General features: G+C 40.6%; 3 protein-coding genes across 6 annotated transcripts in view; 1 reads left to right on the top strand and 2 right to left on the bottom strand.

Moving 5' to 3' along the window:
• The window catches only part of LOC110165037 (E3 ubiquitin-protein ligase RNF43), an 88,711-nt gene extending 78,870 nt beyond the window's left edge, over positions 1 to 9,841 (bottom strand). Inside the window, exon 1 of the mRNA XM_055148227.1 lies at positions 8,534 to 9,841. Within this exon, the coding sequence (XP_055004202.1) occupies positions 8,534 to 8,764 (231 nt within the window). The 5' untranslated portion in view covers positions 8,765 to 9,841. The remainder of the gene's footprint in view (positions 1 to 8,533) is intronic.
• Positions 9,842 to 13,058: 3,217 nt separating this feature from the next.
• On the top strand, positions 13,059 to 14,394 carry supt4h1 (SPT4 homolog, DSIF elongation factor subunit). Its single transcript, XM_020930314.2, has 5 exons — positions 13,059 to 13,246; positions 13,393 to 13,499; positions 13,583 to 13,638; positions 14,038 to 14,091; positions 14,173 to 14,394. The coding sequence occupies exons 1-5, from the start codon at positions 13,178 to 13,180 to the stop codon at positions 14,238 to 14,240; spliced, it is 354 nt and encodes a 117-aa protein (XP_020785973.1). The 5' UTR covers positions 13,059 to 13,177; the 3' UTR covers positions 14,241 to 14,394.
• A 4,845-nt stretch (positions 14,395 to 19,239) lies between these two features.
• LOC110165066 (RIMS-binding protein 2) overlaps positions 19,240 to 26,868 on the bottom strand; it is a 35,154-nt gene continuing 27,525 nt past the window's right edge. The window contains exons 22-29 of one of the 4 annotated variants that reach the window (XM_055148371.1): positions 25,543 to 25,642; positions 24,730 to 24,872; positions 24,412 to 24,580; positions 23,612 to 23,644; positions 23,068 to 23,216; positions 22,917 to 22,988; positions 22,697 to 22,804; positions 19,240 to 22,364 (exon numbers count right to left, since the gene is read on the bottom strand). In XM_055148371.1, the coding sequence (XP_055004346.1) occupies positions 22,080 to 22,364; positions 22,697 to 22,804; positions 22,917 to 22,988; positions 23,068 to 23,216; positions 23,612 to 23,644; positions 24,412 to 24,580; positions 24,730 to 24,872; positions 25,543 to 25,642 (1,059 nt within the window). In that variant the 3' untranslated portion in view covers positions 19,240 to 22,079. Of the gene's footprint in view, positions 22,365 to 22,696; positions 22,805 to 22,916; positions 22,989 to 23,067; positions 23,217 to 23,611; positions 23,645 to 24,411; positions 24,581 to 24,729; positions 24,873 to 25,542; positions 25,643 to 25,807; positions 26,710 to 26,868 lie in introns of those variants that run through there. The other 3 variants (XM_055148369.1, XM_055148368.1, XM_055148370.1) reach the window with 3 other exon arrangements.

The raw sequence follows: 26,868 nt of genomic DNA, 5'->3' as shown, positions 1-26,868 counted from the left end.
TCTGTCTAAAGCATTATTACGGAAGCTAGACTTTAACCTGAGCTTTGTTTTAACACAATCTGACCATTAAGAACTTAGATGGAACAACAACAGATGTGTTGATTTGTGCTCTTAAACAAATCTCACACATAAAATTACAACAGTTCTGAAAGCACCTATTTATCACAGGCTCACGAAAATGTGTTGTTTAAATCCATTTTGCATTTTTTTCTGTATTTGTTAGATGATCTTAAAACTTTTTGACAGTCTCTGCAAATGTGTGTATTCTGTCACCATGGTAACTCCTCCGTAAACTTACAGAGAACACCCCCAGTGTGATGTCCCTGCAAAGTATCGATTGAATCAAAATGTGTCACAAAAACTGCAACTAGAAGACTGCAGCTAGACTAGAATGTACACTGCAAACAAGATATCCTGGTATTGGAAAAAAAAAATATTGTTAACCCTGTAGTTTTCAGATCTCTACAAACATGTTATAAAATGCATAGAATTCTTGAATTAGTGTAGCAGTTTATAAATTTTAAAGATGGACATGCTTAAAATGAGCATGAACAAAATTTTACTTTTTATACATAAACTGCAAATAATTATCATAAAAAAATGCTATTTGGTTATTCTAGAATTATGCAGCCCCATTAAAGTATATGGCACACAAATTCTTATGCTTGACCATGTTCACTCAATAACCCAGACTCTGCATGGGGCCCAACTTCTCGTAATTACAAGGCAGAAAGGTCACAAACGGGACATGCTGTTTGTTGTTTGGACCAGGCCATGTGACTTAGACATAAAGCATTTTTTGTGGAGCGTGTTATCTTTCTGGATCTGGGGTTACAATATGGCTTTTGTAGTCATGCAGCACTGAGAGATCCAAGTCACTTTGATCCTGCTTAATAGAGTTAGGTAAATGATCTCAGTACAGAAGCTCCACCTCTCTCTCTCTGTCAGACACACACACATACATACACACTCACGCAATGGTGCACATATGTTCGGTTTGTATGTTTATGAGGACATTATTGACTTACAATAATTTCCTGAATACATGTCTAATCCTAATAGTTGCTACTTACTTTACCTTTAAGCGCCAGTACGCACTTTTTAGTCCAATAAAGTATTTATCCATTTTGGTTGTTTTTATTGCACTGAAAATCATGTGTCCTTACCACAGACTGTAGAAGGAAGTGGACTAAGCAAGTGTGACGTCACCCATAGCGTTCGGCTCCACACAAACGAAGCTCGCAATACTGACGGTGACAGGAGTGAATTTGGAGCCAAGCCCGATATGATGAACAGATTTTTTTTGACGGAGAAAATAGCAAACAAAAACACCAGGATTAGGCCTGTAACAATAACAGATTTTGCTGGACGATTAATTGACCAAGAATTTATTGTGATAAACGATAATATTGACATGAAATAAAAATGCAAATACACCTTTTCAAAGATCAATAAACCTTACTTTCTAAAGAACATTTAACACAGGAAGTGTAAGACAACCAAAAACAATAGGCCTAAATAAAACAGACTTAACATATGACTAGTCTAATGTGCCTGGCTGACAGCAAGGACTTGTTAACAAAAATGCACTTGAATAAACCATTGCTGAACCAAATACAACCAAAGCAATAAATAAAATGGATTATTAAGTCTCTGTAACAAAATTGCACTTAAAAGAGACTCGGAATTTTGGTCTTAAATGTTCATATTAACCCGCGACACAGGATGCTATTTCGCTATGAGGGAGCCTCTGTCCTGGCTGGTGTCGTGTCGGTTTCTTGTGGGGTTTCGGGTTCTTCCGGGCGCTAGGCTGGTTGTGTCGCTCGGGTTTGGGTTCATCGGCTGTTGGGGTTTGAGACATTTCTTCTCGTCGTTTGCGCGCTCGCTGCATTTGACGAATGTGGTTGTTAAGACGTGTCCCATTCACTCGTGTTGATTCGGCATCGTGTCTTGTTTTGGCACACGGTGATTAACAGTTTTGTTACTCTGACAGCGGCGCTAGCTTGTGTTGCAAGCGCACCGCACAGACAGCGGCGCTTTCTGCACTCGCAGACAGCGCACAGACTACGCGCACATCCGCTATGTTGATAAACACAGCGCACGTTGGTTCAAGCGTCATTACGCTTGTTAAACGAGCGGAGTCAGAGAGAGATAGAAACTTCTAACATTCAGTCTCTCTGAGAGCGACAGAGCGAGAGAGCGAGGAAAACAAACAAGCTGCAAACAGAATTTATCGTGGCTGGAAAAGTTATCGAGCTCGTTAAAAGTTATCATACGATTAATTGATTTATTGATTATCGTTACAGGCCTACTGCGGTTTTAACATTTCGATGAGATTAAGCAGGTGATGTGCCCCTTCCAGAAAGCTGCGTAGTGTTGCTTCAACCTAAAAAAACCCTAACCAAATCTGAACCAATATCTGAACTTTGAATCATGTTGGGAAGTAAGGCCGATCCCCATGAATACAGATTATAGTTCCCATACTGTGTGATAAATACCCCCCTACACACGTTGGTGCACTCATGCTTGTACACACATCCATAACAAATCAGACAGTCGCACAGGTGAAAGCTCTTCCCTTCGCAGATCATTGAGCCGAGCATTGGAGCAGAATAGTCCTAAACAAACTTCAGAGGAAAACATTAACTTTAAACAATATCACTCTGTTACTTCAAATAATAGGCTATTTAACACCAGAGAGAACTCGTGCCTGCCTATCGAGTACTGTAGAAGAAAAATAAACTATGTATCACAGGGAACTCTACTAATACAAATACAACTACAACAACTCTACTACACCTGTGTTTTGATCATTTATGAATCTGCTGTATGTGAGTGATTGGTAGTGGTCAAAAGTGCTGATGGCATTAGTCTGCCCTGGGGCAGCTGTGGCACCTTTAATTGTGAAATGAATAAATAATGATGATTATAGTGTGGCATTTTGAGAAGTTTGTCAAGTCCGTAAAGACAAATATATGGCATTAGTTTAGCTACTTAACAACTATCATTCAAATACTATTGTCATTCTGTATACTACCAAGGGCAAAAATACATTTAGGTGTTATAGTAAAAGTCAGAAGTTAACATAGGAGGAGGTTTGTATTCATTTGTTTATGATGATAGCTTTCCAGCACTCACCAAATGAGGCACTTCCTGTATTTGAGTACCTTAAGCCATCTTTGTCCTAAAGCACATGCAATGAATTACAACTGTTTTACAGAGCTGTCAAGCACAAGAGTCGGCTGCTCAGTCAAAGGAGGTGAGCAAGAATGCACCACTGCTGTGGGAGACACGAGTCATCATGGTGAATGTGTCTGTGACGCTCTAGGCCGCAAGACACTGACTAATGTGAGCGAAGATCAAATCAGTCAGTGTCATATTTTAAAAGCCTATGTCACACCAAAACACCCAAATGTTAATACCTAACAAACCTTTTAATAAATCTCTGTATGTTTTTCATGGCAGTGTGATGAATAGAAAGCTGACCGGACACCAGTCCCACCAAAGACCCATTATGTCCAATAGAATTACAATGCTATCAGATGCGGTAGTGATTCCATGTAAATCTGCCTGAATAGCAGTAGCCTTGATCCTCAGGGGATGCTGGGAGAGCTTGGCCTCTGCTCCACACTGGATCAACAGTCTTTCCTCTCTGCTCCCGATGGAACGCTTTCAACTGGAGAGAGACAGGTGCTTCTCTTGACCTGTACAGTCAGGACAGACCCCAAAAGGTCGCCACGGATACCTTCTCATAAGGTAAGCAAAAATGCCAAGCTATTTGTCTAACCCTGGATTTAGACATAATTGAATTCCTTTGACCCTGAAAACGCCCCTGCTAATCTTGTGCCAGGTATGGTGCCATCAAAGGCATACGTGCGCACCATTGTGTATATAAGAGTGCATGTGTGAGCTCTTTTATAGCACTACTTAAGTGATGACTCATTCCGCTCCTTTGTAATCGATGCTAGGCCACATAATGGCACAACTTAAAACAGCTGCCTACACTGGCGGCTCCCCCTGTGCCTGGTGGGAAGAGCTTTTCTGAGACTTACACAATGAAAGAAGGGCCAGACAAAGAGTGAGTGCCCTGCTTTTCCACCACTCTGCCCCCGATCAATTAGATATCATAAAGTCACGCTGTCAGGATTCAGAGCTGCTTTGGGAGACTCAATTTAAGCAATGTTCAAAGACTCTTTAAGAAACAGCTTTCCCAGATTTGTTTTTTTCAGTGGCACATGTGAAATGAAGGAGCTCAATGGTCTATCATTTACAATGAAAATCCTCTTACCTCTGAATAACAGTTTAGTGCCTCACTCACTGACTATGTAAAGACATTTTTTTCTCCAAGAAATTTCATTTTCTATTCAATTTTCATGTTTCTCCCTGTCTCCTGTAAAAACTACAGAAAACCGTCAACACTGAAAAGACTGTATTCAGTGATCATACCCATTGCCAAATGAGGAAATCTTTTATGGATGAGATAAAACAAACTACTGAACTAAAGATGCAACCCTAATATTTAACATGTATGGCCTTGTGCTAAACCTTGGTCCCTGTAACTGCAGAGAGCAGCCTTTATTGCATTTTCAATGCAATTTCCAATGTAAGAAAGTGGGGAAAATAAAAAAGAAAATACATTTTCTGCCAAACAAATCAATTTGAACTTCAAAGTCAATTGATTGATTTAACAGTTTTTTGCCCAGGCCAACAGTATTGTTAATTACCATAAGCTGCAATAATTATAAAAACAAAACACAGAAGTTACAGTATGTGTTCAACCCTCTACAGTTCAAATCTTACTGTAGTACAAAAAAAAAAAAAATAATAAATTCCCCGCTAGTACAAGGAAAAGGTACCCATGCCATGACCACAATAAATATTGTCCCATAAAAATTATTGTTCCATCTATCATGTATTGAACAATAAGACAATACAGTAATTATTGTGAATTATTGCAGGCCTAGTAATAAACAAAAGTCTACTACCCCATGATATTCTTGAATTCTTGTGTTTGTGTGTTTGCATGGGCGTGCTACAAAAACCATGGAATTAAGTGAGTCAACGAAGCTCTTTTGCACTAGAGGAGGGAGGGACTTGATGAATAAAACTGTGATATAGAAGAACAGAGCGAAGGGAAAACTAAAAGAATGTGTTGTGTAACTGAGACATACACTGCACTATTCCAGACCTGCTTTAATGAGTTAAAAGGACATCGCAGGATTGAAGGACTTGCCATGTTTTCCCTGTAACTGTCCTGAAACATGTCCACATAAGGGCCACAGCAGTAGTTTCCGGAGCTGCACATTCGTCAAAGGCAGGAGAAGCCATTAGTCCAAGAGGTCGTACACAGACACAGGGGAGCTGACATTCTGAGTAAACCTGGGCGGCTTGGGCAAACAACGGATAGGATTAATCTCTGTACCAACTCTCTGCGCAGAACTAGGATCATATTCTGCTGCTATGGTAGGAGCCTGTCCTCGGATGCCCTGTCAGATCACAGAAAAGGCAGCATTCATCCACCAGGTGCTGAGGCAAAGCGCAGGGAAATTGTGAGCTTATAGTGATTTCAGACATACTTGGAGTCCTCGTGTTGCCAAAGGGCAGATCGAGAGGTGAATAGTCAATGCACTGGCGATTAGGTGGAGCAGTGAGTGTGTACTCTGTATGCCAGATATGCAAAAGAACAACTTGGAATTATGAGGACTTAGCAGTATATGCAAAATCATCATCCAAATCATAATAACACTAATCATAAGAACTAAAATGATGTTTAAACAAAATGTATTATAAGAACAATGTAGGAACTTGTTACCACACATACTAGAGCCTATTGAAATGGTAGCTGTTTTTCACTGTTTAATTAACATCATTTGGGGACCAAAATGTGTCCATGGCCAATCTATGTTGACTGGTGTGAAATGATTTACAGTATATTGTTGTTGCATTAGTCCATATTCAAAGCTGTCACGGCCCAGACAACCACCTCATTTCAAAACAACTGCAGGGCAGAAACTGGGCATTAACATGATAAATATTCATGCACTTTATGAACATGCCAGAAACTCAAGTAAAATGTGGCCTTGTTTCTCACAGACCAAGCTAGAGTCGGTACATCGTGTGCAGGCAGTAGCGGCGCAGAGCCTGAAGGAGCCCTGAGGAGCTCGGCATGGGCCCTTATCTATCCAGGATGATAGGAAGTACGGACAGGAAGTCTAGAGGGAGGGGGAGCTCAGGGCCCATGTGGGAAGTGCAGAGTAAACAGTGTCTCTTTTTAATCATCCCAGCTCACGTTCAGAGATGGACGCACTTTGAAGTAATCCCAAGGCTCTCCTCTGCCCTCCCATCCCTCCATCCATCCGTCCTCCATCCCTCCATCCTCTGTCCCTAAAGACAGCTTACAGAGGCCACTTCAGAGCCCAGGGAGAGGGAGGAGGAACCCGGACAGACCTTCTGGGACACATGAAGCAAGGCCCTGGAATGTGAAGTGGTGTTAATGGCCTTCTCTCAATTGTCTTCATCATAGTTGATGTATATTTGGGAGCTCTAAATCAGTCTGGCTTGAAAGAAAAGTCAAGTAGGGTAGAAGAATGTACAGTTACACTCTTCTGGCTCCCTGATTCCTAATTTGGCACACACTGTTCAACAGCTAATGAAATCCTCTGAAGCGGAGCTATCCCCCAAGGTTTAGTACAAGCAGAGTCAAGATTCCCGACCACTTGTATTTGTCAAAAAGTGCTGGCTTAATCTCCATAATTCTTCCCAACCTATTCATTCACAGGCTGTATTTTTGTGAGAGAAGAGGAGGACCACTGCACTGTGAGATTGACAGGCTTGATTTGTGTATTTCTCTCTCTGTGCATTGCAATTCTCCCTTGAATGGGAAATTAAAACATCTTAAAGACAAAAAGCATTAGACTCAGAACTGCTAATAGTGTAGCAGTAGTTTTATACTTGGCTCTGTGATACTTTAGAACTAACGCTGGCTTAGTTGAAATTTATTTCTCGTGTAGCTCCAACTCAGTTCAGATTTAGGTTTATTTTGACCCAGAGATGTGCATTGACTGGAGTAAACAGCAGCTTTTATCCCACCTGACTGAGACAGAAACTTAAAGTGGGACAGTGGAGCAGCCTGCAGAGCTGAGGAGGACCTGTCCAAACAGGCCTAAGCTGCAACAAAGGGCATCCTGTGGCAACACTGTGGTACACGCTGGGAACACAATAACAGTGGATTTTGTGTGGACTATGCGCTCATCAATGGTCGGCCAACATGATGCACCACGACAAAAGCATGCACATTTATTGACAAAAACATTATAATAAACTGGGAAGAAGCCATGTAAATCCTTATCAATTCCAGCAAACTTCCCACTGAGCATCTGTCCCACACCTGGTGAGTGAGGAAAGACATCAGCCAGCACCTCATATCTGTCGGCCCGTTTCTTTGGAGACAGCAAATAAATTGACTTAGCTGCGCTTTATGACCGAGCAGTCTTAATCCACTCCTGAATCCTAAATATGCACACTGAATAGAACACATACTTCACAAATACAGACTGAAAGCGCCACACTTTTCACAAAAGAAAACACTTTTGCTTATATCACAAGTTAGCTTAAGCCTGCACAGCACTTGCTTGTTTAACAGTTTAAACCAAACTTTGATATTCAAATGTTGAAAGAGCACTGAATAGCTGAAATACTTTGGAGCAAAACAGAGCTGACAACCAACCAAAGCCATGTTTTTTCAAGGGTGAGTAAAATAGGCTAAGAAGAAACTAACCTCAATAACACTTGTATGTCATCACTATTGTTTAAGGAATTTAGATATTCTGTCATCACATGCAGAACTTCGAGCTCGAAGTGTGGCCTTAGAGAACACATGCCTTTTGGAAATGCACAGCCCCAGAGACAACAATACAACACTGTACAGAGATAAGGTACATTTAGTTTAGCACACAATAATATGATGTGAAAATGGAAACGTTTATATACAGAATTTGTAGCTTATTTATGGAGCCCACCAGAACAAGAAACACTCAACCAAGTGACTCCTTTGATGTGAACTTAGGAAAAGTCCCTGGTGGCAGCCTGGCAAAGTTTAGGCTATTTAATCAGTTTCAGATGAAGACGGATATGAACACATGGGTCAACAGCAGCCAAGAACAACAGCCTAAACATCAAAGATCGCCCTGTTAGGGTGCAACTGCCACTAGAGGACTGTGGTTACAACACACTATATTCATTTAGAACATGTCACATGTTATTCATTATTATTATTAAAATATGTCACTGTTGGATCTATAGATGACCTGAACAATGTGTTCCACTGCCAAAGCCATACGTTTCTGCATATCTGTATGTCCGTGGCATAGGCTACATGGTGTGATAAAGGCTATTGCATGTAATAACGTTAACAAAGTACCATGGCTCGGTTGCAGTCCAGACTGCATCACTAACAGTCTATGTGAGGAGAAAATATTTATTTGACCAATATAGCCCTGCACTGTGTGTCCACAGAGATGCGAGGTTCACTCACCTGCATTAACTTTCCCTCCGCGTAACCCGCACTTCCTCCCACAAACAGGCCCTGCAGGGTGATGGGTTTGCCCGTAGGCTCCTGGCGGAGCAGGGTCACCTTGATCAGCGCTCGCAGCAGCGGCCGCTCGGACTCCGGTTGACCCAGGCCTGGCTGGCCCAGCACCAGCTGCAGGCCCGCCATGAGCAGCCACGGCCAGAGCCCGGCCAGGCGCCGCGGGGGGACGCTCATGGCCCGGGCAGGAGCGGCACGGGCCGGCCGCACATGGTGGACTTCAAAGCTCACAAGCACCGCAGAGAGACGACTTGAACGCGAAACGAGACCTACTGCTTTGAGAGGCGACGATTACCAAGATACAAATCCACACGTAGTGTTTTACACTAAAAGAATTTGTGTTTACATATTCAGGTTACCCGTAGAAAAATGCAGCCACTTCGTACACACAGTGGCCCTGAAAAGTGAGCTATAATAAACTTTCCTCCAGTGTCATTAGTGTGCAGTGCATGGCCGAGTGCGCCGTGGAAACACGTTGTGTTCAGCCCGAACAGTGCACTGCCTCCACAGCCCACTTTCACAAAGTGGGTCCCTGCTTTAGACGCATGTCAAACTTGAGTCAATGTAGACTTAACTGTTGACCACGGCCAGCACGAGCCTCGATAGTTATCGATGTTTGCCCCCAACTGTTCCCCACATTAGCATTTTGGAGCCAGGGTATGAGGTGACAACGCTCCCAGACAAAGTACGTCCCGACGAAAAAGCATATTTGGGATAAATCCATAAAAGCACGGAGCAGCCGAGACTTGGACTTCAAAGACAGCTTCACAGGTTGCCGCCTCGGCGTTAGAAGGCATAGCTACTGACAGATAACGCAACGTGCCAAAAAAAAAGTTGCCTAATGTTTTTACAACTATGAAGTTGCGAAAAAATCCTTTCGTGGCTGAATTCAGTACACTCTCCCTAATGATTAACCAGCTCAAATGAAGCGTATAGTCGTCACATATAAGTGTATAATTACTGCGCACTGGTAAAACTCGTGGCCAACACATTAACTTGTTTGCTTCGGTCGCTCCGCTGAGGTTTGCGCGTACACTCTCATGTCCCCGGTGGACCAAAGAAGTGGGAGACAAATACAATCCTCTCGAGAACACGCGGCGAAACTAATGAAAGTCAGAAGCCAGGACAAAGTTGACACAGAAAACCAGTTCCAAAATCAAAGTGGTCCAGGCGAATGGTGTCTTCATGCAGCGCTGATAAACGGAATCACTGTACACTCCTACATCGTCCCGCAAGTGTACCTCCCGGACTGACTCTGGGTCGCTCCCCCGGGAGCTCATTGACAGTCTCTACCTGCTCAGAGCCGCGCAGCCTTCACGACCCCGGGAATATCACACTTTATAGAGACTTAAAAAAGCCTCAAGGTGACAGAAGACTTTTGACGCACACAAATGGCGCAGCAATGAACTGACCGGTATTACACTTTAGCTGGTCTATGGAAACTTTGGCACAACCAGTGTATCGTAATTACCAACATATCAGTAAATGTTCTCTTAATATTCCCTCATTGTACCTAAATGCAGCACGAGGGAAAAGGGCGGAGCAGTCTCTTGGCTCCAGGGGCAATAATCTATAATCATCTATAGAAGTCAACAGCGCCATCTCCTGGGAGTGTTGGAGCATTTTACTGTACAACTGAGCTCTTAGACAAATGTACTATGTGGATCAGTAAATGTATCCATACAATACCATACGATTGTTTAATTTATTTATTCATAAACCATAGCACATTTGGGAAAAAATTTATTACAGCCTGTAATTGCAAAAGACATGGCAATTTGGAAAGTAGACACTGTAGTTACACTGTTGTTACCAACACCAAACCAAAGTGTTGCAATAAATTATTTGATGAAATAAAAATCAATTAGACTCTCTTTAACTCTCTGTGCAACACCATATCATTGTAAATTCAATACAGAACAATATAAGCAAAAGATATTCAAATAGGAGAAATACTAAAAGAAAACAAGACTTTGTAATTCATTTAAAATGTGAACTAAATCAGAAATTGTAATGAACTGCCGTAAATCCTCCCTGCAAAGATCCTCTCTTGATCCTGACCGTTTGTTCTTGGCTTATCTAAATACTATTTTCTGAACCAGACAGGAGTCGCTGCCACTGGTCTTACTAACTTCAACTTGTATCACCTCAACATTGACTATCTCCTTTTTGGTGCCCTATTAACACTGGGACACAGAGAACAATACAAGTTCATAGAAATGCAATGAAAAGTGTTTGAAACCACATGTGTGTTTACCTCATCTATAGCAGCTCCAGGTGCTCGCTTCTCCAACTGTGGATCTCTGGATTTACAATTTTTGTAAGGTTGTTATTTGGTTGAATTGGCATCACTTCATCAGCGATCTGGAACACTCTGTCCAGATTGACATGAGGTTTTTGGTTCTGCTCTTTATTCTGTGAGCTAGGGCCATGACTGTTAGGTCCAAGGTAGACGGGGGACGTAGCCTAAATAAGCGTAAACACCAAAGAAAAAAAAAAAAATGTAAAAAAAATACACAGACACATAATATAAAAATATTGTATATTTAAAATACTTACCATGTTCAAATATAAAACTTGGATAAAAGTTTATTTCCAATACAACCTACCGGTAGGTAAATGTAGAACAGCATCAGGGGTCTATTTGTACCATTCGGCATAAGAGGTGGTTGGAAGCACGTACAGGCTTTCAGAGGACAAATAAAATCACAATATAAGGATACACATAAATGATAGTAAATAATACGTGTTTGGGGTATTGGTAATAGGGTTTCTTTGATATTAGAAAAGCATGCAATATTTAATAACATTAGTATTGCAATAATTATATTATTGCTATTATATAATCTACTTTTTGCCACAATAAAACCACCCAAGTCAAATGAAAGACCCAATAAAATCATGAATAAAATCATGAGGAGTAAAAGCCAGGTCGGTACTCCTAATTTGAGGCTGTATTCCGATAAATCTGGGGTGACCATAGTTGAGCTCATATCTCATACCCTGCTGGGGAGTTGACAGAGCTGCAGAAGGGGGATGTCTCAGAATGTTACCCTGTATCAGGTGACATGGAGGCGACATTACTTTACATGCTCTTTTATCTGAAGATGAGTTGCCTATAAAACATAAAAAGCACTCTCAAATATGGACCTTTGTTATTATCCTCAACTCCCTACTCTCATTCTCCAATAAACAATTACCTTTCATCAAACATTTCTCAGAGTCACCCTCCTCTTGTTTACCTTGGGCTTGACACTTTACATCAGTACCACTATTCATCCTGGCCTTATTTTTTACTGTTAATCTCTTTAGGTTGACTAGCAGTGCAGGATTGTCACGCCTGAAGTTTGGGTTGATGAAGTGGTGAATTTTGTTCCACCTTTCAGAGGACATTATGAGTTCATTATCAGTAAAAATAATGCAGCGTGTCGTTTCTGTTTTCCTGAAGCCATAGTTATTGAGCTGGCGAACAAAGCTGGAAAACTGTGTGGTACTGAAATAGTCAAAGCACTCTTCATCATCTTTGGAAATGGGAGACAGGACGAATTTCTCAAAACGATGTTGGTCAACCAAGATGACCTCACCCGTCTTGTCCCAGCAGATGGCGCTGTTGGCTGGGTCGTTCACCATATGCCAGAGTTTGGCAGGAAACCGCAGGGGGGAAATTGTTTCAGGGATTTTAGAATACGTTTGATTCATCTTCAATTTCACAGTCGAAACATCTAAAAGAAATGCTGCAAAATAAAGCAAACAATTAAATCAATTGCCTCAATATGCCCATGTCCTATGTCTTATTAATGCCAGGCTTTTACAATTTTTTAAATATATTTTCACTTCGTGCTATTGTAATATAATGTGATGTGTGCGCTACTGTGTCCAAGTAATTTTCCTTGTGGATCAATAAAGTCTGTCAAAGTGAGAGTCTAACTTAAATGACAAAAAGCCAATGAAGGCCTATCCAAAGTGCAGTTGTTTTTGTGAGTTAACAGCGCTTATTGAGTGAATAATTGCTCAGTGAGCAAGATAACTAATTAACGTTGGGTTCAGTTTCATCTTAAATCAAATAATGCCCAATGATCTGCAGTTTGCATGTTACCTACAATTGTTGTAAAAGTTTCGTTTCCGAAAGTACTTGGCTCACCTTATTTGTTTCTCTCCTCAAAACCGTTCAAGTCAAGATCTGGGCCGTTAAATAGCCCAAGGTTTCACACAGTCCATCAGGCTTCTCCATATGGGCTTCTCATCCGTTTCCATAGAAACAGGTGATTTCTGATCCCATCTTTGGCAAAAAGTTTCTGTCACGAGGCTGTTTTATTTATCTATATGGTTATTGTAAATGTTTGCAGGTATTTGGAATAAGATGGAATTACTATTATTTCTCCGTATTCCACCAATAAAAGGAAACAGTAAACTGAATGCTACATATTTTCTGTGCAGGCGGACACTGGTCGCTTATCTTTGGGTCCTTCCACTTCTTAATGGAGCTGTGACGTTTTTCCACAGCGACCAAAGCTTTTGAAAACAGAAAACAATCCTCACGATATATATATTTACTATAAACATAATTGAACTCAGGAAGTCACAAATACAATGGCATTAGAAACTGTTCCTAAAGACCTTCGGCATCTGCGAGCTTGTCTTCTCTGTTCTTTGGTCAAGGTAAAAATGAGCTCTTTATGAGATAAACACAAGGGCTAGCTTTTCAGCTAAGGCGTCTGAAACCCACTGACGAAATTTTGTCCATCAGTGTAGAGATAAGAGAAAAGAATGGTATATTTCACGCACTTGTTGTGTTTGTGTTTCAGACAATTGACCAGTTTGAATATGATGGCTGTGACAACTGTGAGTCTTATCTTCAGATGAAGGGAAACCGAGAAATGGTGTACGAGTGCACGAGTTCATCATTTGATGGGTAAGAATGGACAGCGTGTCTTCTTTAAGTAATATTTACATTGTATTGAATTGCTTATTGTTGCAATGTGTGTTGCATTCTAGTGTGATAGCCATGATGAGCCCGGAAGACAGTTGGGTAGCCAAATGGCAGAGGATAGGTGAGTATCCTTTTTGTAGCGTGTCGGAAACGCACGGGATATTCGCGCTAATCATATTTCGTAATTTGAGTTCATGGGGGTTTGGCACTAGGCATACAAAATCGTCACATTGATTTTTGTTACGTGTGTGCATATTGCCTCCTTACTTCCACGTTTTGTTTTTTACTCAGGTACTCAGCTTTGTTAGTTAAACATAAATAATAAGTATCATATGAAAAAACATACATTTACTAGTATTAAAGTACTCGTTTAAAAATTTACTTGAAGAGTACAGATTTTGCACAGAGTTTGAGATCCAATGTACATCTAAGTACAGATTTAGGTACAACACTTTATTACTGGTACTTTATGTTCCTCCACAGTTTTAAAAAAAAATATACACTGTGTACCTTTTGGTAGGAAACTTCAAACCTGGTGTATATGCGGTGTCGGTAACAGGAAGACTACCTCCAGGTATCGAGCTTCGTTTCCTTTATTATTATGGACTTCTTACAACCCATTAAACAATTATATTCAACATTTTTATTATTTAAGGAGTGGTAAGAGAGCTGAAGAGTCGGGGAGTTATCTACAAATCCAGAGACACAGCGGTGAAGACCTAGAGGAGTTTCAAATTTCCATCTTATCAACCTTGAATCCAGCGAATTGTCACACAGTGGATCTCAGTGGATTCATTCATGTAATTTGATAAAGCTTATATGTACCACTGTTTTGTTATTTGTACTGTCCATAATAAAGTTTTTTGTTTTTATTTTAGTTTGGAATTTTAAACGAGTCAGTAAGCATATTGTCTCTCTTTAACTGATTTGTAATATACAATACCTTACGGGTATATGAAAAATGGAATGCATTTTTTTCAGATTCCGCTGTCACATTTAATCCTGATTCTCGTTGCGAAATGATTTCCTGTGGACACAGTTGTCACCAGGTGGAGACACACGTCTAGTTACACAATGTTAAATATGGCCCACGCTCTGTGAAGTTACTGAACTGCGTTATTGAAAGCCAAAGCAAACATGTCCAACACATTGTATAAAATCTCACACATTATACCAAGGTATACATGGCAGAAAAATAGTAATATATCTTAGCTGAGAAAACAAAATTACATAAACCCTATGATGTGATCCATAAAACATAATGATTAAATACAAAGGAGACACAACTTTTGTTTTTAAAGTAGATCATATATTGAATAACTAAAGCATAAGCAGCAGATTAAAAGTCCTATTCGGGTTTCCATGTGGTGTAAACAGGCATAGAATTCTCAAACTAAACTCAGACAAATTGGTCAGGCCAGTGGCGCAAAAGTTTCAGTTACTTTGGTTTTACATAAATACAAGAGGCGCACTATAGGGAGAACCCCCTAACTGAAATAGTTTTACAGGTGGAAACTGCTGGCATTTCTGTCATGAGGTGATAATTTAGGGGTGGGTCAGACATACTGATGCATGTCCAACAAAAATGCAGACGCAGGCTGGATAGAAATGCACTCTGATTATGTTTGAACCTCGCACAGTCCAGTAGCTCTGGACCAGGGAGGAGATGGTCCAGAACACTATCACCTTGAGCCAGCCCCAATTTGATTTTGGAGCCCTCTATAGGATGCTAGTTTTCATAAAAATAAATAAATAAATAAATACAGCATCCTTATATTATATATAGATATCTATACAAAATATGGACGAGGCAATGTCATAGGAACAAAAGGATGCCACCTCTTTTAATAAAAAATCATTTTCAGCATACAGAAGGCTTAATTTTGACACCCTAAAAAAAGTGAAATAATAAAGTGGCAGGCTAGTCCGTTTTGACAAAAATTAATTTCTGCAACTCAAAATGCTTCTCAATCTCTTGTGTGGTCCCCACGTGCTTATATGCATGTTTGACAACATTGTGGTATGCTCCTAATGAGATGACGGATGATGTCTTGTAGGATATTAGATCTGTGTAAGGGCATCACTGAGCTCCTGTAGAATCTGAGGAGCAACCTGGCAGGCTCTGATGTTCCCAGACATAATGTGTTCTATCGGTTTAAGTCAGGTGATTGTGAGGGCCATGCAACTATACCAATCCACTCATCCTCCAGGTACTGCCTGCAGACACTTGCCACATGAGGCCGGGCATTGTTGTGCATCAGGAGGAACTCGGGAATCTGCTCTCATATGAGAAAAGCACTGGGCACCAGAGATCCACGGTGCTCGGCGCCGAGCACAAGGCCAACTACAGGATGTGGTACCCTTAAGCCACCCTCACGAAGTCTATTTCTGATTGTTTGGGCAGAAGCATTCACACCAGTGGCCTGCTGGAGGTCATTCTGTAGATCCCGGGCAAGTGCTCAACCTGTTCTTCCTTGCTCAAAGGAACAGACACGAGTCCTGCTGATGGGTTGAAGATTTTCTACGGCTCTGTCCAGCTTTTCTAGAGTTAACTACCTGTCTCATGAAATTTCCATGTTGTGGAGATTGTATGGCACATCCGGATGCATCATCCTGGAGAAATTGGACAATATGTGCAGCTTCTGTAGGGTAAAGTAATGGCCTCAGACTCCCTGTGGTAATAATCACTCTAGCCAAAGCCATCACTAGTGGAAAACCAGCCAAATAAGACCAAGAGGGGGAAACTTGAAAGGACCTCCACATACAAAACCAGTCCTGTTTTAGTTGTTTAATTGATTAATTGTTGCCACTCCAGTGCACCTGTTGTTCATTTCTCTTAAAAGAGGAAACATCCTTTTGACATTGCCCTGTCCACATTTGTATAGATATCCAACATATTTTCTTTTTTCCACATTGAGATCTGATGTGTTTTCAAAGTATTCCTTTAATTTTATTTAGCAGTGTATTATCGGAGTGGAAATCTTAATTATAATTGTAGTAAGTAAAATTCTTGTTCTTTCCATGCAGGCACTGGTGTGCATTTCAAGTGACAAATATGTAAGCAAACTTTTTTTTTCCTATTGTGTGTGACTGAAATCTTGCAATGAGGTTTTCACTCAGAATGAAACTGAGCCATGGCCACAAGCTATGTTCGAGAAGGCGTTGAGCTCCGCCTCCTCGCCGTCCTACGCACGTGTCCCATCTCACCATCTGTGTGAAAAGAAGCGCGCCACTCTTTCACACATTAGTCGCCCTAGGCCTGTTGTCTCATTGGTGCTTCCTTCTGAGTTTTTGCCCTTATTTGGAGATGTCATGGCGAGTGCCAAGATCAAAACGTTTGCAGTTTTGTATCAATTCAAAATGTGGCTTATATTTAAAAATAAGGGCAAGCTTGCATTAGAACTCAGCATGGATGGGGAAGTCAACAGAATGGGGGTTGGACATTATCAGCACACTACCACACACATTTTAACTGTTGTTTCATAAGCCCGAGTGAACTTCCTCCTTCCAGCAGTCCAGAAAGTGACTACAGAACTGAAAGCTACAAGACTTTGTGCAAATAGAACAGATCAATTCCTTTAAGTTCAGTTTGGGCAACTCTCAGACCTACCCAGAGGCGACTAGGGGCAGGCAGGGAGGGGAAATGGCTGCCGCTCCAGATAAGAGAGGGTATCATGTAAGGCAGGGTGGGCTTCGAAGGCCCCCAAGCTTTCGACATTATTCACTGTGCAAACTAACTGTGCTTCTCTACTAAGACGCTGCATCAAGACATGAACATAGAAGGGGGGGAGGTGGGCTGGGATTAGTCAAATGCAGGCTAGGGGTCAGGAGATGGGAAGGTTGAAAGCTAAAATTAACCATATGTTGAGTCTTTACAACACCTTCTTATTCATGTGTGATATTGTTTCATAGTGTAGTTGTGAGAGAACAAAAAATGTGTGTAAAGTATAAAAATACCTGAGTCATCTATGGATTTCATGTCCAATCCTGTCAGTAATATAAAAAACAAAAACAAAAAAAAGCCAAGTCCATTATTTTTAATGTCATTGGGCAGAGACAGGGTTATCCTGATCATCCGCCTGCAAAAGTATAACAAAAATATTAATGACAGTGTGACGAGTTGCTTTTAATTAAACTCTTGGTGAAGTACAACAGAGGCCAGGGAATTAAGCCATAGACAGCTGTGCAATCATGTAATTAAGTACAGTTTACATTATGTCTTTATTCATATGTGAGAATCCAGAGACTGCAGGAGGAAACTAGCATTTTTGCTAAAACCTGGCTCATGACATCTTTAATAATTATAATAAGGTTAATGTCTTTTGTGCATTGGCCCTGATCAAATAAACACATTACATTTACATTGAGCAGTGCTGCAAGATATATTGCAATAGAATCAAAATCACAATTTAAATTGTTGCCATTAACAAATCACATTGTTAAATATAATTTCCTCTGCAAACAACATACTATCAACTCTTATTCTGTATAAAACTTGCTAACCTTGCATTTACACCTCTACTGACTGAGAAGGATGGAATTCTTATATCAGTTTAGTAGTATTTAACTTTTTTTTTTTTAAATGTTAATGTTTTTAAAAAGTGAGATTTGAGAAGAATTCTCTTGATAAATCATAAATCACAAATCTAATCACAATTGAATCTTTCAACTCTTTGGTTAGTTTAACAACTTCTGAATGTAGTAGAGCAAACTGTTATATACTGAGCTGTGTATCTCATAATGACATACAAACATAACTCCTTCACAGAAAACAGTTTTTTGACAAAAGGTCAACTTATAAGTGAGAATTAACATTGTAGAATGCTGCACAGGAAGTCTTATATTCACAGTTACCTGACTCGCACAACCCTCACTTCCTGTTGTTGGCCGCTGTCTCATCAAATCTGAACAAAGATTATCAGGTGCTGAGTGCTTTATACGTCAAAGCCCAAACCACATAGTATTCAATAATGTTGAATAAAGTAAGGATTTAGGTCATCTATATATCAAGAGCCAGGATCACGCTGACAGTATGCTGATAGTGTCGCCTGTAATCTCATTTCTATATTACCCAACCTCACATTGCACATGTGCTCTGGAGGAAACTGGATGTTTGGTTATATCAGTCTACAATAGACATCATTTAAATTTCCCAAAAAATAACTTTTAATTTAGTAAATTTGAAACCTTATTTAAAACATCTAGCTATGTGACTAGCCTATATTCATATTTAGCTGTTACAATAGCACTATAGGTTTTATTATTCCAAATATACGGCGTAAACCTGTAATAATGATTATTGTGTATCTGCACGTGTCTTCATTGTCGCTAATGGTGAAAAATACTTTTATACATTTTAAATGTGGTCATTTGAAGCATACAGCAGAGACAGCAGAGACAGAGAAAGAGGGCGGCTATGACTGTTAAACCTCTTCCTGTGGTTACATCACGTGTGGATCAAGCCTTCAAAAAGAGACGCCTTCTTCTTCTTCTTCACCAGTTTCTTCAACGCTCTGAAGACACCTGCGAGACCCGGACCACTGACGCTAACTGAAGCAAACACATTCAGGTAAAGTATAATCAAATTTAAACATATTTATCAGCATTTATATAACAACATATTATGTCTTTTACCACCTAAATTATGAAAAAGTGTGAGAACTTTTAAAGTAGGTACTTACTGCTGTTAATGTCTGATTAGATTCAACTACAGCCATTTCTTGATTTTATTTTATCATTATATTAATACAAAAAAAAAACAATTTACACTTTAGACTCAGTGTATAATGTGTAACAATTGGGGTGAGACTTAGAAAAAAAATGTAATCATGGCCGCCAAAATGGCTTCCTCAAACCCTTCCTCAAGCTGTTCTTTGGATTGGTTCACTTTTTTAATAATTCAGTTAATTTGAGATTTGGGAAAGAAAAGGGAAAATGGTAAAGCCAGTGTTTAAACTATTGTCAAATTTAGCCTTCACATGCAAATATTAATAGACAAATGAGGAACTGTGTATTGACTGTGGTGCGTAGAGCTGAAAATGTCAGTTTTCGCTCTAGTGCTTGACAGTGGGTCTGGGTGGGGCTGTGGGTGCAGCTGTGCAGCTGTGGAGCGACAGCAGGTGCTCAAGAAGAAGAGAGAAGAAGAAGAACCATGGAAGTACAGTGCAGTCATCCATAAAGTAGAAAGCACTACTAAACTCCAGGCCACAGTGTAGTGTTTCCTACTTTATGGATGAGTGTACTGTTGGCTGCAGGGACGCACCGAGGCTGCGCACAGGAAATGAAGAAGAGGAAGCTGCTTGGTCTCTCAGCTGTGCACTGCCCACAGTGTCTGTGTGTTCACATGGGACGTGTACGGCAGAGCAGATCGGCATCACCTGGTTGTGCTGAATTGTATATTGTAAATACTGTACCAATATAATAATGGAGATAAAATGTTTCATGTAAAAATATACATTTAATTCTGTAAAAAATGTCATATTTAAATAAAGCATCACAACTTCAAGTTAAGTCCTCTGTGCAACTTGCTTCATGGACACATGCAAAAAACATTTATAAATTATTTACAAAGTATTTACAATAAACTTCCAAAAGTGTAATAAAAGTAGTATGATACAAAAGTAACATAAACAATTAAATAACAAACCTTTTTAAGTGCTATATAAAATACAGCACATTCAAACCTAGTTAGCAAATAGTGTAAAAACAGAGCGTAACACTCAGCTTCTTTCACTGCATTTTTCAGTCAAATAATTCAAACCAATCAGCCTTCAACACACAAACACGTCCTAAATAAGGCCAAACATGAGTTCAACATTGCAGTCACTTCCTGTATATATATAATATATATATATATATATATATATATATATGTATATACACACACACACACACACACATACACACACAGATATAGTCGTATATATATACATATAGTCATTATATATGTATATATATATATATATATACACACACATATATACAAGACTAAAGAAGGTCTCGTTATATAAGGCTAACGTTTAAGCTATGGTGTGGTACTAGCTGCAGGGGCATAGACTGAGGCACAAAGGCCCCACATATGGTACTATACAACAGGTGGAAGTCCATATTCACTGAAGGCCAGAAAACAACAGTACACAGTACACACAGAAGTAGATTCCCCTTGTGTGAGAAATAAAAACAAAAACTTTCTACAGTACATTCTGGCCTCAGTTACCACTTCTAAAAATTCCTTTAATCTATCAAATAAACTACTACATACATCTTCCTTTCTTGTATGTATCCAAAAGTACTATATGTAACTTTTCTGGTCAAGGGTCTGCCGTAAGAATGTTTGTTTTTCAGTATTTTTGGACTTAATAATTAAAAACACATGTAATTGAATAAATGCAAGACAAGTGTTAATGCCATACTGTGGAACATTCCAGACAAAGCAAACAAATGTCCATGGAAACCCTCTGGCAGAAAAGTTGCATAGTGCAGCTTTAATGATGCCTAAATCTAGAGGATCAGCATTGAATAAGTTGTTTTTTACATTTGACAGTCAAAGCACCTAAGATTTTGGCATATGCCGCAGGTTATGGCAGCCAGGTTTGAAGAGCGGCTTGGCATAAGTAAACCTGAGAAACAACCACACAGACTCACGCATTCACACCACTTCACAACACTGCTGCTAGCTGCATTTCACTTTTATATTGCTAATCCTCCCACATGAGTGAGAAACAAACAATGGAAGCTGATACTTGGATTTAACATCTGTTAATGAAACAGCCATTGAAACAAAAGACCATATTATAACCTAAACCTGGTGCCCTGATCCTAACAAATGAATATGTCTAATGTATTAATATACTGATGTCAGAAAAACTGTCAGTTATGGATATATGTGTATATACTGAATTGAACAAACACAGGTAAGTATTGTGACTTCACTCTATTTGTGTCAGCCCAAAGAAGTGTCTGGAGAGGGGCACCTTCAGGAAAACCCCTCAAAACTATGTGGGTTTCATAATATGAGAGGAAGACAATAGATACACACTTTTATAGTTTTTCCCTCATAAAACTTTTCTGAAGCATTTTAAATAAAATATTTTGAATTTAAACACTCTTAAATAATCATGTCAGAAAAAATGTAATCATAAGACTGCAGCTGTCACTCACAGGCCTCTCATTCACCATTCACTATAACTACTGCACAGTGCACATGCACAGTCAGAGATGAACAACAAGAGTCAAACAGGCCAGGCTCTGACACATATAAAGGAAGTTGTTCTATATTATATAATAAATAAATAGCATTAGTGTAAATAACATGGACCACAAGACTACCAGGACAGTGCCACATGGAAAATACAGACTGCTGTTTGTAATTCTTTAGTTTTTAAATAAAGTGGCTTTAGCATGAGTACTGAGCTCTAATGGTAAATCATTTGTGACTTTTGACCAGGTTTTGTTTATATTATCAAGCATTTGAACAAAACATTTTTTGGGTTTAGCAGCAGATTTACTAGTGATATTTTGAACACTAACAAAACTTGTAAAAGTGCTTTCTGTTAGTTGGACTTATTCTTTCTTACTGGAGCCCAGCTTTTTAAAGAGTCTCTTGCCTTTAGAGAAGAAGCTCTTCTTCTTCTTGGCCTGTATGGGGCTGTCTCCCTGTGGAGCAGGGACTGCATCAGGAAGGGCCTCCATCAGCTCCACTGCAGGAGTAACTGGCTCAGGGGCCTGTTCTGCGACCGGTCCTGGGGCCTCTTTCATCTGGTCTGGGCGAGGAGCTTCTGTATCTGTGCAGTGTGCTTCCTGTGGGGCTGGAGGCTCTAGATCTTGTAGGTAACTCATCTCAGGAGCCTTATGAGATAAGGAGTAATTAAAAAGCGTAATTATCAGGCGGCTGTTACACATTTAAGTCTGACTCTGATCTAAAGCAACTACAATTTTGACAACACACAACGGGGATGTCTGGGTTGAGGGCAGAGGTCAGGTTGTGTATAAGGTATTGAGGAATTTGGGAGTTGACCACTGAACTCTAAAATAGACTTACAATCAGGTCTCAAAGTGTACACTTCTTTTTTGCTTCTGCATGCAGCAAAACAGTACAGTGCAAATACAAAGAAAAAGATGAACAACCCCATTAAAAAACAAAAAAGTGAATGATGTTTGTCCTGAGCAGATGAAAATACCTGGGACTCTCTTTTGGGATCTGGAGGAGGTGGAGCAGCTGAGTTGGACTCCAGTAATGCCTGCAGAAAGTTTGATGGCACCAGGCCCCTCTGTCCATTCAGCTCCCCCTGAGAGTCATCACACAGGTCAGAGGTCAGGGTGTCATCACAGAGTTCAGAGGTCAGAACACAGAGCAGCTCAGAGCAGTATTTAATGAAACAAGAATGAGCCTTTACTCACATAGAAAAAGCCGTCTTCATCCATGTCTCCCATTACATGTATGATGTCTCCTGCACTGAACGTCAGCTCAGCCTAGAGACAGTTATATCAAATATTTATAGTTTATCTTTAAAAACACAAAACATATATTATATTGAACTGTTCCACAGACCTCTATGTCTGTGTTGGGAGAGCTCTCTCTGGGATCATAATCAAAAATGGCCACCATCTTGCGGGTCTCTGGACCAGGGTTAAGTAATGGAGCAGCCACACCCCCGACAGCCCTGCTCTCACCTGCCACTGCTGGGGGCTCGTTGGGTTCTGTTACAGAATGATAAATATATAGATTTAATTAAAATGGATCAATTACAGCATATAAAGAAAAGCTCCTGTTTAAACAGCTGCATGCTGTGCTGGAGAATTAACTCTGAGAAAATATATTTAGTACAACACAAAATTGGAAATGCAATAAATTATTGGTGACTAAGAATAAGAAAAAAAACACAGAATTAAGGAAAGAAAATGATGGTTAGACAGCAAGTGAAACTTCTGTCATGCACACACATTTTCACTTGTTCATTGCATCCATCAGTCATGCCCAAAAGCATGGCTGTAGTACTTCCAGAGCAGGTGCTGTTATGACGGGGGTCGCAGTGATGCATGCTGATCTAAAAGATGTCTGGTTAATCATGCAAGTAAAACTAGCTTGAACACACCTTGACTTAGATCCCACACAGTGGCAACATCCACTAAAAGTGAGAAGATCATGAAACACATGAGCTGACGGCCAGTCTTTAAAATAATCCTACTTAAATGAGCATATAAATATAAATGATGACTTGTGTAGAAAAATATGGTGTAGGGTTAAATTGTTTGAAATTCATCAATGATTCACCACTGAAGAAAAAAAACTTTACTAACAAAGTTATGTGACAAACTATTTTGACAAAACTACTTTAAAGGCTTTCCCAATCATGAAACTAGTGAAATATGTCTGATTTTGTGGTGACTACAGCATATCACCTAAAAAAACCCACAGGTGGTGAATGACTTGTGAGAGAAGAGCTCAAATGAAAGAGAGAGGAGAACAGAAATGTGACTAAAGCAGAGGCGGAAGCCACAAACTGCATTAAGACACACCTTTCTTGGATCGCCTTGGTTTCGGGGGTGGAGCAGCGCGACGAGGAAGCTGTGCATGTGTGCAAGTGCCTTTATGAAAGTTTAAAGGAGGAACATAATCAAACATAAATATAAAGGTGATATATTGTGAAAAATGCATGGAACAAAGAGACAATGAAAACAGCAGTGAAAAGCCATGACACCGAGTGAGCAGCAGTAAGCCTGAAAACAAGCGGAAGTGAAAAGTTAAACCATCTGCATCTGTGTGGCAGTCTGATGCTGAGTGGTTTGCTCAACAATACACAACAATAATACACAGTAGAAAGAGGTACTAGCACTCCAAATCAGACACTGGGTATACAGTGGACCCATAAAACACATCTGAACAAACACATACCTAATTTGTCTATGGTGCCCACTGTGGACAGAGCGCCCTGCTTCAGGAGGTGCTGTCGTGTCTCCTCATCCTCCACTTGGATTTCAGACACCATATTACAAGGCACCAGGCCCACACGTCCAGCACACTCCCCATGGTAGAATCCATCTGCATCTTTATCCCCAAACACCTTTGGAAAACACAAAAACATTTTCATACAGTATCCAATGAATTATTCAAAATATGGACAAGAAAATTGTCTATTTTATGTGTGAATTGTAATGGTTTGTATGAGTTTGAGTTTGCTCCTTTGGTGATGCTGTGCTGACAGGGGCTTACTTGGATGATTTGTCCTTCGTTAAAGGGCAGCTCCTCCTCTACAGCCCCGGGGTTAGGGGACATGGAGGCAGGATCATAAGAGAACAGTGCCACAAAGAGGCGCGTGCTGCAGCCGCCTTTGGCCTTTGGTGATTCAATACAACCTTCAGACACACACACACATTCACAGGGTGAGTGGGAAAAGGTCCGTTGACACTGTGGGCTTCATATTGTGGGATTTGAACAAATATAACAAGGCTTTCAGATAAGAGTCTTATAGGTTAAAAATATTGCCCCTAAACTCTAGTATCACTGACCAACAATAATGTTTTTTCACATATATTTATGAATGACAGGTAGCACCTCCACATGCCCTCAGTCTTGTTCCAGTGAGTTCATGTCGGCTTATAACCTTTATGATACGTAGAGACATAATGTTTACAGAATATACTTTCTTTAAATGTCATATCAACATCTTTAATAGCAAAGTCCACATTTAATTACAGTATACCTTTACATCCCTCAGATCAGATGGAAATAAAAAAAGAACAAAATAGAGGTTCCAGAGCCTAGAGTCTACTTACTAATCAATGTTTCTATTTCAGTGTCACTTCCTCTTGTCATGACAAGCCACTTTGAGTTAAGCTGGTTCTCAGCTTAGCAGGTGCTCAGTGCTCACCCATTGCTTCACTGCAGCTATAGCACCTCCTCCCACTGATCCGCCTCCCGTCCAACTCAAGGTGCTAATCTGACTACTATCATGTGAGGCTGGAGGTTTACTAACAGAGAGCACACATACACAGTAAGAGAAAAAAAACCAAAGGCTTCTCCAACCTTTTGGGAGCCTGTTGTGCTTTGCTGTGGATTTAGAAAGTTGTGGTGCCTGGTCTCGCCATGATGGCCCAGCTTCTCCTGGAGAGACTGGGTTGGTCTCCTGCAAAACAAACATTAGAAAATTGTATTATAGTAACAAGTACTGGTAAATTACCACATATATATATATTAAGACATAGTAACAAAAGACTGACTTTTTGCATGCATAAATGTTTCATTAATAATTTCAGAGGGGAGTAAGTACATTTTTAGAGGGAAATAAGTAAAAGGAACAAGAAGTGATCAGCACTGATGTGAACTCCTATTCCTACAGGAAAGACAGTTGAGGAGACATCTGGGACAACACACCCGTGGCTGTTGTCTTGCAGTAACATTTGGTGCCTGGGGCCTGGGTCCAGGGCGGCAGAGCGGTCTGCTCTTCAGAGCTGTATCCACCCACCACTCTGAGCTCATCTGCTCCATCACCACCTCTCCTCGACCACACTCAACTGGCTCTTCTGTGTCTGTACCATACTCTACATCGATCTCTGCTGCACGACCCATAGGAGCGCTCACAGTGTGCACAGATTTGCTGATGGGATGAGGTCTGGTCAGAGCAGAGCTAGAGGCAGATGCAGCCATTTGGCTCCTGAGCATGGCCTCCCTCCTAAGGCGATCCCCCAGCCCTTTGAGCAGCGGTCGGCCCGGGGGGTTTGGCTGGGGAGGACAGCGAGCAGACTGTCTCCTGCTGGTAACGGCCTGGTATACACTGGGCTCCTGCTCTGAGTAGCAGCTTTCCACTGGGTCTGCATAATGAACTCGGAGCTGTGTCTTAGACCTGATCTGAGGGCCTTCATGCCTTAACATAGGCTCTTTGGTGACTGGTCTGGGATTTAAATGGTGCGGTGTGAGGGGGGTGGACAGGTGCTGAAGAGCGTGCTGCAGGGGCCTGGGGTGCCTGGGATCTCTGGGGTGTCTGGGGTCTCTGGGGTGTCTGGGGTCTCTGGGGTCTCTGGGCCTGGCTCGTGGCTGTGTATGGTGTAATAAAGACTCTTGTAAACTGCGGCCCTCTTCCTCTGTGGCCTCTGGGATACTAGAGAGCTGTTTGCTCTGGTACACCTGAGCAGGCAGTTTTAGAATCCTTTCCATAACTTCTTCATCACTGTCTGGTGTATCCATTCTGCAGGACTAAACATGTGACAGCACCCGCAGCAGAAACGCAAAGAGTGGTTCAATGGAGGCAAAAACAGAAAATAGGCAGCATGCAGAAAGAGAAAAAACATAAGAAGACAAGAGAAAAAGAGTAAATCAAAGAGAAATCACACTTAGATGAGATGGTACAGTGAA

Source organism: Boleophthalmus pectinirostris, unplaced genomic scaffold, assembly GCF_026225935.1.
Source record: "Boleophthalmus pectinirostris isolate CB_2022bp ecotype Guang Dong unplaced genomic scaffold, ASM2622593v1 HiC_scaffold_12, whole genome shotgun sequence".
Classification (NCBI taxonomy): domain Eukaryota; kingdom Metazoa; phylum Chordata; class Actinopteri; order Gobiiformes; family Gobiidae; genus Boleophthalmus; species Boleophthalmus pectinirostris.
This window is presented reverse-complemented; position numbering and strand designations above follow the sequence as displayed.